Source organism: Sander lucioperca, chromosome 7, assembly GCF_008315115.2.
Source record: "Sander lucioperca isolate FBNREF2018 chromosome 7, SLUC_FBN_1.2, whole genome shotgun sequence".
NCBI lineage: Eukaryota > Metazoa > Chordata > Actinopteri > Perciformes > Percidae > Sander > Sander lucioperca.
The window spans coordinates 9,124,801-9,136,140 of NC_050179.1; the positions used below are offsets into that span (position 1 = coordinate 9,124,801).

The window sequence follows — 11,340 nt, forward strand, 5'->3', positions numbered from 1 at the left end:
TCGCGGAGCACTGGAATTTCTCAATGGGGGAGAAAGGGTAGATGTGCTTCCAGCCCCTTTTTCAGACTTTATTTTACTTTTTATGTGGGTAAACCATGTTAAACTAAATATTAATCATAACAGAGTATTTTTACATACTTTAAAATGTGTCTGGAGTTTTTTTAAAATGTGTCTGGAGTTTTTTTTTTTTGCATCTTCTTTCCTCGTCTTTCTCTTTTTCATTTATTCATTTATTTCCTCCAACTATACCACACACACGCACACACACACACTGTTTGCATTCTGAACTTACCTCTCCTTTCTTCTTTGTCAGGTGTGTGTGCACCATGGCATCTAAACCTCACCCTCCTCTGATGAAGAAGCACAGCCAGACAGACCTGATAAGCCGCCTGAAGAGCAGGAAGATCCTTGGAGTCGGCGGCGAGGATGATGATGGCGAAGTGCACCGCTCAAAGGTCAGATTAAGTCACATGATTTTTTATTTGTCATTTATATTCAGCATGGGCAGTAATACAGACAACAAAGGCAAATATCAGTGTATTAGCACAACAAACAACTTTGTCATAAATGTAAGTACGTGTTAAACCACTATCAGTCAAATGGATAATATTGCAGCAATGCGCAACCTGAGAAAAACTATGGATTCCTTTTAAAAGCCACAATGGGCTGCTAATTGGCTCATCACTCTCATAGTGTCCCTTTTTGTGCATTTGCTCCTTATGCTTCAATGAATCTAGATCACGTAATCCCATGAGCTGCCGCAGCTCCACTGGGCTGTAACTGGCTCCCCTGAGAGACTCCCTGCCTCTTGCATCTCATTTATTATATTCCTGCCTAATGTATTTGCACACTCATATAGACAGTGCACAGGGATGTGTATACCAAAACACAACAGCACACATGCTGGTTCATGCCAGGAGACACAAAAACTCTATATCTATATATTCATGAGCATTGAGCATACTAACAATAATGTCTTGTTCCAACAGCGGGCTCAAATATCAAGATTCCAATGATATTTTTTGAGATTGCATTAGAATGAATATAGGCAAAGCTGACGGTTCCTCCCTGAAATATTAATCAGGCAAGTGGGAACCGAACAGAAGGGAGAAGGCATACGGTGGTGGTTGATAGCTTGTGATGAGATGTCGCCCCCTTTTTTCAGCCCCTGTGAGTGTTTTTCTCTCTCAATGTTTTAGCGAGGGACCTAATCCAGACGTCTGTCATTAAGATCCTTTTTACAAAGCGTAGGGATAGAGAAAGCGAAACACTTAATGCCTCAACATCCATTCCAATAATTTTTCTTTGATTTGAGAAAGATAATTGAGGTTGAATTAGATACATGTCTGTAATGATTGAATAGTGGTTCAGCAACAGTCAATGAAAAGTACAGTAAAAAAATACTTTGGCCAATGTGGTCTATTGTACATGTGGTTTTGAATAGTAGGTTTCCCTATTTAACTGTGGCATTGACACTTTTTTAGAAATCAAATTGGTGCTCTTACAATGAACTGCATTGTGCCGTTACTCTTGAGTTGTTCCATTTATCCTTGCCACAAGTGTTTGTGGTAAAGAGACCCATGGGATCTAACAGTCAGCTGCATAGCAACAGTTGGTTTGAAAGGGAAACGATTGACTTTATCCCTCTGGGCCCTGTAAACAAACGAGGGAAGTGCTCCTGTAGTCCGCTGACTGTCCCTTCCTGCCTCTTTTACTTTGTATTTGTGCTATTGTATGTGAGTGCAATTGTGCCAAGGAATATTGTCCTTCTTGCCCCTTGAGTCACTGTCAGCTTCTTTAACCCACTGGTACACTACTTTAGTGCAAAGGTCATGAAGTTACAACCAAGCTTTAACCCAGGTCTCCATAGATAAGACATACCACAATGTTTTGTGTATATTTTGTATCCCAGAGGATTACCACTGAGACATTTTGTAATCTTAATGTGACTGCACAAACTGACAACATCCTTCGGATGAGAAGCACAATTTTAGTTTGGTGAGTAAGAGATTATACTTCTTCTACTACCCCTGAATATTTGTCATGCTCTCTGGCTTGTTTGTTGTGCTCTTTGTGTAGTGAATGTAGCTGACTGATGACAAGCCCAGTCCATAGCAGCTGTGATTAAGCGTCTCTCCCCACAAACAACATTGTGTATTTCTTCCTTTTCCTGTTTCTCCTTCTCTCCCTAACTCCCTTCCTCTTTATTCCACCCCAAGCCAACCTTGTGCCATCATTTCCCTTTGAGTATTTCTCATGCCAGTCATGAATATTTATGTGTTCCTGTCAAAAACAGCCACTGAAACCATGGCACAGGAAGGCTGAATCACCTGCTCTCGTGGTCACAGACAGGCTTCATATACAGGCACTTTGCTGCAGTGAAAGGAGAGATGTAATGGGTCTCGTCTGTTACTCTTCATCTTAATATTTTTTGGAGTTTAACTTTAAGGGTGTCTTTTTGTAAGGGCTCTGATATCAAAGCTAGCAGCAGCCATTGGTAAGAGGAAATGTTTAAGAAACAAAAAAAATCAGGGTACACAGAGAATCCTTTTGTCTCAATTTCATTTATGACACATTCAATCTTTTCATATCTTCCTCTCATCTATTTTTGCCATCATAAAATGCTAGTTATGAGAGTGATGACTTGATTTGTCTAGTATATAACATGAATCATTTAATTGCATTCACTCTGACATTTCACAGGCGCATCAAGCAGAAAACTATTTTCCAATTGATAATGAGTTACCTCGAAACACATCATCTTCTCTACTTTAGTGGATTTCATGGTTCAGTGTATTTTTTGTAGTGAGGCTATGCCTCGCTGCAACACAAGAACAGTTTATGAGGGAAGAGATGCTTAATGATGAAGGAAAGTCATTGATGTTAGGGGAGTGATAAGACCTGAAGGCTTTGGATGAAGGAATACAACTTCACAGTCAACCAACAATTGTAATTTCTCAGTGGGTTACTGTCTGTTCAGGCAGTAAACTGTGTGGTATATCAGTTTGTTTGCCCCCATGTCTTTGTGTATTTTACGATGAAAAAAAAACTAAATCTGAATTTGTCAGCAACATTTCTGAGTTGATATTCTCCTCACATGCAAAAAGAATCAGCACTCTTGCTATCCAAACCACCTCCTCTGTTTTTTCCATATATATATATATATATATATATATATATATATATATATATATATATATACACACACACACACACACACACACACACACACACACACACACACACAGATAAAGATAATTTGCAGAACATTACAATGTACACATTGCGTACTGTATTGTGCTCTAGCTCACTGATTTTCGCTGTTTCTAGAGATCTTGCTCATTTGCATCCAGTGCATGATTCTTGTCATTATCAATTAATCTGCTGAATTCTTTTCATTTGTCTATTGCATTCTTTTAGTCTAGACAATGTCAGAAAACTGTAAAATAGGTTGAAGAGAAAAAGCCCATCATAATTTCCCAGACCCGAAGGTGATGTTTTCAACTGCTTGTTTTGTCCAATTCAGTCTGAATTACAAAGATATTCTACTTAAATTAATGTTGATTTTGTTTGATAAATGACTTGAAGTATTAATTGATATGATAATATGAAATGTGTCATTAATAGGGATGAAACGATTCCTCGAGTAACTCGAATAATTTGAATACTAAAAAACCTCGATGCAAAATGATTTGCCTCAAAGCTTCGTTTAATCAATGTTACCAACGTCCCGATAAAAGTAAATCACAGAGTCGTATGGACGATGAAACTACACCAAACACAACAACTACCAAAAACAAAGACAAGAAAATACGTAGTGGTGACCACAATTTGATCTAAAGAGCTGACTTGTTGACTATCCTTTCGGAGAAACAGCTGATTGTTGCGCACCATTTTCTCTCACTCTCTCTCTTCACGGAGAAACAGCTGATCAGCAATCTACTAGCATAAGTGTAACAGAGCTGTGTGACATTGTAATCAAATATATAAATGAAAATAGGTTGAGTAGAACTAATATTTACATATAGGCCTATATAGATCAGTCTCAGGTTGAAACTTGTAGTTCTGAAAGTTAAGTTGCACAACTTAAGGTAATGTTTATGTATGTTTAATGTATCCCTTAGTTTGAGGTTGTTATTGCATTTCAGAAAATGTTTTCTTTAAAAACAATGTAATATGACACTTAACTGCACTTAATAGGTTTAGTTTTTTGAGAGATGATATTGTAAGCAATGTATGCAATACAAATGTTTTTTTCCGAAAATTAAACCAAAGTATTGTATATTATCGCTCTTCAATAAAACAAAAGTATTTCTTATCCGATTACTCGATTAATTGATGGAATAATCGGTAGAATACTCGATTACTAAAATAATGGATAGCTGCAGCCCTAGTCATTTATATGTTTCTGTGTATCAACTAATAACTTAATTGTTTCATCACTACATCATTCCAGCCCAGACAGACAGTTATAGATGAATATTAAGATACTGGTAAAATCAGACTAAACCGAAATGGAGCCACCGAGTACACTTGCATGCTTTATATTTCTGTTTTTCTGAGAGGTTCACATTAATATATGTTATTGCCGGATGGAGCAGAGTAAAAAAAAAATGCATCTTTCTCAACGGATATTACCACGAAAATGCTTGGCTGTGTCTCCTTAATATTGAGAGATTCATTCTGTTTTGCATTTTAATGAAATATTTAGAGATGAGCAGCTCAGATACTGCCTAAAACGCTGGTATCGGTATCGGGAAGTACTGGAGTTAATGCACCGATCCAATACCACGTAATAAAGCCCTAAAGAAAATCTACGTTAAAGTAGTTTATTTATGTTCTTTTTCTGTTATAACTGACTGTCAAACTGCATAATAAAAGAAAGTTCTGGGGCGTTCATTGTTTGTGTTTGTTGATGTTTCACAAAGAGTTTAACCTGAGCCAGACTGACAACAAAGATAGAAATAATATCACATCCATACAGGGATAGTAGTATACAGTTGTTAAAACCTAATAAAATATATGACATACTGGTATCGGATCGGTACTCGGTATCGGCCGATACGCGAGTTCAGGTATCAGAATCGGTATCGGGAAGCAAAAAATGGTATCGGGCCATCTCTAGAAATATTAACAGTGTTTCTATTCAACAGAAATAAACAATTGCTTTCAATTTGTCAAAACATGCTCTCACTAAATGCTTCAGGCTCTCAGGATTATGCTAGGATTAAGTTCATTCATAGCAAATGGGGTTTCTCTTCTGGCATAGACTTGGTAGTTGGTTATTCGTCCCCAATTCACTGCAAGATGTTGTTATGACATACCCTCTTAATCGCCAGGAGGTGAAGACATTTCCAGTTTTTAATTAACATCTTTATAGGTCCTTCTTGACACTTAGCCTCTCTTCTTTTCTCTCCACCGCTTTGTTTAATGTGCTTCTTTATTTCCAGTAGCTTGCTACAGATGTGTTGGCAACATGAAATCCACCTGCATGGAGAGCACTTTATTCTTGGTTATGTGGTGCTTTGTTGAAGGCTGTCATAATATATATCTGTTAAGATGACATTATTGCTTTTACGTTTCCCTTCTCATAACTTGTTTCCTCTTTCTTTTGTCTTGCCTTGTTCGCTCACAGATCAGTCAGATGCTCGGAAATGAGATGAAGTTTGCAGTGCGAGAGCCTATCGGGCTGAGGTGAGATTTCAACTGCTCAGACCAGCTCACAGTTAACACAGCAGACTGTGTATTGTCATCTGTGTGTCACTTCCTGTAAAGTTCAACCTCTTGTAAACTCTGAGAAAACAAATGCACAATAAGTGTTGCTTACAGGAATATTACAGTACAATATGTTATGTTTTGTATCTATTTTTAGGGTATGGATACTCATCTCTGCAGTGGGTTTCACAGTTATGGCCGTGATGGTAAGTGTTGCTTAAATCATCATCACAGTGAATGAGTTGGCACATCCATGACTAAAAAGTCTTCACTCAATTTTTTAATAGTCTCTATGAATATAGTATTTAATTTCATTATACTTTATATATACTTCTCTTTTTTTATACAGTTATTGAAGGAGAAAAAGCACTTCTCAAAATTAGAAAGATCGGGCGCCTGGTTAGCTCACCTGGTAGAGCGGGTGCCCATGTATAGAGGTTTACTCCTCGACGCAGCGGCCGCGGGTTCGACTCTGACTTGCGGCCCTTTGCTGCATGTCATTCCCCCCTCTCTCTCTCCCCTTTAAAATCTAAGCTGTCCTATACAAATAAAGGCCTAAAATGCCCCCAAAAAAATCTATAAAAAAAAAAAAAAAAAAAAAAAAAAATTAGAAAGATCATGTTATACGAACCCAGCAATGAATTACTGTAGATTCTTCATCAGTGAGGGACATCTGGACAAACAGCTCCATCTTTGTCGGCTAAAGCACCTAAATGCTCAATGTTCTCAGTGTTCATCTCACAAACAAGAAGACTTTGTCAATGCTGCTGCATTTTGGGGGCATTTAGGGAGGACATTATCCTGTTGTTTTTATATGACAGTGTTGTGTTTTTGTTTTTCGACACAGGCCCTTGTGTTTCCCAACCAGCTATATGAGGTTGTTTTTGAGGAGGAGCTCTCCACGACTAGCATTTCCATTCGCCTTTATGGAGGAGCACTGCTTAGTAAGTCTTCACTCCTATTTATGCTTCCTCATGCATAGCTGCAGTACAGTTATTTATATATATATACTGCAGCTGTGCATGTGGGAGTTTGTTCACTGTGCTGCAATGATGCTGACACTCACAAATATGTATTTATTTACATTCACAAAAAAATGTACATTGCTTAACTGCACGTGGTCTGTGATAGTGCATTTATTATAGTTCACACTCACATTTAGTTGACGTACTCTCTTGCTGTAAAATCATCCATTTAGGCTACATACAGAGACTGTGTGTATCAGTGATGTGACCAGTTAGCTATGAGGACTTGACAAGAGTACAGAGACCAATTCTCCAGAATGCTCACAACAAAGGCTCCGGTCGCCTCTCTTAAATATGCCAGGAAATTATGGCATTTGTGATTATTTTAATGGCCTTAGTCTGAAACACGGATTTCAAGCAAGTCAGTCACTCAGTGATTAGAGGGTTTGTGATGGCTCTGTGACTGTGACCAAGAGCCAGGTAACACACAGGTTGCTCATTGATGTGAAAGCAGGAATATAAAGAAGGGTGAGAGCAAATGCTTAGCATATATTGAGTTGTGCCAGGTTGTCACTTTCAGCAAAGTCAGGCCATAACATATGTCATAACGTCAGCACATTAAATAGACATAAGAGCACAAAATATTTCATCTATCTAATATGTTCCCTCTTCCTCCCTCATAAGACATTTTTGGGAATACTAAAAATAAACCTCATACTGCACTCTTAACACAATGTACGCATATCTTATGTTATGATAAATCTGTACAATGTCAAATCTGAACAAATAAAAAATAAAAACTGGAAGATTACTGCATTGCCTGAGGTGAGATAAAACCTTAAGCATATGGCACTGCAGGGAGGAAAATATGAATGAACTAGTTCTCAATCTCATAAGGCCAACAAAAGAGGGGCTTCTTTATTTTAAATGTCAGCAGGGCTGTGGGGATTAGCAAAGGAAAAAGGAAAATATACTGGAAAAATGTCTGGGAATGAAATGATAGAGCACAGGATTTTATCAGAATCAATTAGTCCAATTATCACAGTATGAATGTTGCATCACAGGCAGAGTACATCTGCTGTCTGTTGTCATACTAGTTTTATCAGTGGAATCGAGTCTTCTTTCCTGGACTTCCTCTTTTTTTCTATTTTCATTCCCATGCCCCTGAACCTATAAATTCTCTTTCATCACATCATTTTCCAGGCCTGGCCCTCATCATGTGGAATGGTCTCTACACAGCAGAAAAGATCGTCATCCAGTGGACTCTGCTCAGTGAAGCCTGCTACTTTGCTGTCCAGTTTCTTGGTAGATACATTTCTCTAACCCATTATTTTAATATCCTGTTTATTTCCTTTTGTCCCTAGTTGTTATAATCACTATCTCACTTAGTGACAGAGTTGAGACCAGCCATTGGTCAGGTTGGAAATGAATGTATGTGTTGACACTGCCCTCTTGTGTTCACAGTGTGGAGTCACAACATTGCATATATTAAAGAAACAGTCCACCCAAATTTAAGTCTAACATTTGCATGTCCATATGTAAATTTAAACCATTTTTGGTCTCTATAACCATTTCTCCATCTATACTGGACTCAGAGAGACCCCTTCCTAAAGCAATTTCAATGCAAGTCATGATGGACAAATTCCACAGTCCAGGTTCTGTGGGATAAAAATACTTCGAAAGGTCAGCTGAAGCTAATGTGAGGCTTCATCAATCGGTTTCTTCCAAAGTAACAATACAAATTTCCCTCTTTGTGTTACTGTCCCGACACACAAGCCCTGCAAGGACGCACAGTCCAGGGAAACCCAAGAAGGGAATTTTGGACTAAAAAGACCACTTGATTGTCTAACACAGATTAATAATTGCAGCGACAGATAACTCTCTCTCGGGCATTTGAGTATAGTTTTTAAGGCAGACTTGAAAAAACGTGAACCTATCCTCCTTTAAGACCCACTTTCCATAGGTTAATAATGCTAGGGAAATCATGCGTTATGTGCATTTCCTATTTCAAGTACTAAATGTTGCACTGTGGTTTCAGTGACATCCATCACCTTAATGGAGATCGGCATCCTGCCCAATGGTGCCATTCTCCTGCTCCTCAGTCGGGTGCTCTTCCTGGTGGTCACAATGTCCTACTACTACCACCTGGGCCGTAAGCTGAAGAAGATCTGAGCTGATTGGTTGATACATCCAGGGAGGGGACAGCTGAGCACAGATCACAAACAAGGGCTCAGAAGGTTTGGAAAAGTATTTGACTGGGGCTTGTTTGGAGCATTACTCTGCCAGTGGATGCCCCTTGCCCCCTTCCATGGGACCTAGCCTATTGTAACCCCCAGTATTCAACAGATGAGCCCAAAAGTGAATTACTCTGTCACTGGGCTGTGAGGTCAAGGCCCTCTTGACACACATTTTTTTCTTTTGCAGTTCTGAGTGCTGTAATTACAAAGAAGGAAATAGCAGTTTGTAGTGCATTGCGTTCTTTTGTCTCATAGTTATATGATTTAATTTGTACAGTACATCTGACTATGTTGTTCATGTACAGCCACGTGATTTCCAGATTCAGTATTTAGTGTTATCTAAAGTTGCATTTTGACACCGCTTCTTAATCACGCTCAAGGACTAAAAGTTTGTGCTCTAATTTGTTTCCTGTTTGATGCTGTCGATGTTAACTCATAGTGTATGTATGCTAAAGTGCAGCCTGAATATATGTGCTCTTGCATGCTTCTCTGACAGCTCTTTATTGAACACTTTAAATGGGAAAAGCATCCGTGCTTAGTGAAAATGTAGGGGCAGTCAGATTAGATAAATGCTGGATGAGTGACAATGAACCTTTTCTTATACTGCTGACAGCTTTCTTGGTCAGCACACTGAGGGAATTCCTAATGTCAGTTTTTGCACTCAATCATGCACATCAACCATATTCAGATTTAGACTACCCAAAAAGAAATGCTGAATCTAAACATTTTTTTCAGGGACAAAGTGATTTTTTTATTCCTTGAGGCAGCAGTCAAGAAGTTCTACCAAAGTGAATAAGAATTGTTTTGTACATAATATTTACACTACTGCGATTAAAACATGTAATGTTGAGAAATGTACATGTGAACTGATTCGTAGAAGAGAAGCAGTGTAGTTCTCCTTGTTTGTGTGCTGGTAGGCAGGACTTTAGCCTGAGTGATCTTACAGAAAGCATTTTAACATTCTAACCTTTACTGTAAAGCTAGTGTCCCAAGCCGAGCATGTCAATGTGCAGAGCAAACAAACCTGAGCTGGTTCCTCTTCAATGATGTAGCACAATTTTTTACATAAACATTATCCTTAGCCTTAAAACTACTTAAAATAATAGTCATCTGCATCCTACATCTTGTATATATGTAAATAAAAGTATTTACTATTATGTGATGTTCTTGTGAACCGAACAGGGAACTTGTTCAGTATTAGTAAAATTACTTTCAAAGATTGATCTTTCTCTTGGTGTGTCTTATTTTGTACCTATTTAAGTGACATTTGTGTTTTCGATGTCATGGATGTAGTATAATCCACCAAAAGAAATTGCTCAAAATGTGTAGCAAGCTCCCACCAACTAGAACACAACGCTGATAAATTAAGATGTTAAGGATGCATTAGCTGAATACAGCAAAAAAAAGCCTAAAAAAGATAATTTGATTTATAAGGCAGTTAAAATATACAGTATTTGCTTTAAAACAGATATAACTCAATACTTTTTTCACCCAATCGATATGTTCACTATATTTTCTACCTCCCACTACTTGGCACCCCCCTCAGGTACGCTACATCCCAGCTCAGTGTTTCAGACTCGTGCCAGCAATGCTAATTTGTCAACTCTGATCTCTGCAACTCAAAAACACATTCTAAAAATAGTTGACTCATTTTGTACATTTATTTTGAGTTGAACAAGAAACATACTGTAGGCCTCCTCCAAAGGTGGTCCATATTGTTGCAAATGACCATGTTCAGTCCTGCCCTAGAAGGGAGTGGTCCTGAGGTCAGAGTGATTGTGGGTTTGCAGTTGCGAGTCCAGCACTGAAGGCAGATGTGCTTGTTACTTGGGTGAGTTTTCAGTTCAGATAGGGAAAACATGAAACATGGGTGAGGTCTCCCTTACTCCTGAAAAGTTGTAATTATCCTTTTTCCAGTGTTTAATTAGCTGCAGCTCTCCCGAGTGACATTGTGTGCCCCAACCTACTCCTCTGTCCTGACTAGCATGGTAATTATGGAGTTCAAGAAAAATGTCATTCCATTTCCGTCGATACTACAGGCCTCAAATCATCAGCCCTGTGAAATGTTCAAAGGTCTGTAAAGCAGGTTATTTTAGGGGAGATGGGCAGTCTTGGGGGGGGCGGGCAGAAGAAGGGAGGCAAAGAAATGACTCTTTTCATCCTCCTGGTTCTCTGATGTAAATTAGTCCAAATATTACATTGGTAAGTTGTGTCCTTGACATTTTAGAGGAATGGTAAGTTGAGCTATTCATTCCCTCTGATTTAGATCCAACACATATTGTACTGTTGTGAAAAGCATACCAGATCAAACTGTTTCAAGTTGTAGCATTGTGTTTTTATGTATATATGTGCTATATTGTACCTCAAAAATGTTATTTAGTTTGAAATAAAGCACACTACTGTTTATATTGATGACTTCAAAA

The 11,340-nt window shown here is 38.4% G+C and overlaps 1 protein-coding gene across 2 annotated transcripts in view; it reads left to right on the top strand.

Annotated features, from left to right (window-relative positions):
- The window catches only part of tp53i11b (tumor protein p53 inducible protein 11b), a 43,937-nt gene extending 32,597 nt beyond the window's left edge, over positions 1–11,340 (top strand). For both annotated transcript variants that reach the window (XM_031282510.2, XM_036002732.1), the window contains exons 2-7: positions 314–455; positions 5,636–5,694; positions 5,873–5,921; positions 6,563–6,659; positions 7,884–7,985; positions 8,719–11,340. In XM_031282510.2, the coding sequence (XP_031138370.1) occupies positions 327–455; positions 5,636–5,694; positions 5,873–5,921; positions 6,563–6,659; positions 7,884–7,985; positions 8,719–8,852 (570 nt within the window). In that variant the 5' untranslated portion in view covers positions 314–326 and the 3' untranslated portion in view covers positions 8,853–11,340. The remainder of the gene's footprint in view (positions 1–313; positions 456–5,635; positions 5,695–5,872; positions 5,922–6,562; positions 6,660–7,883; positions 7,986–8,718) is intronic.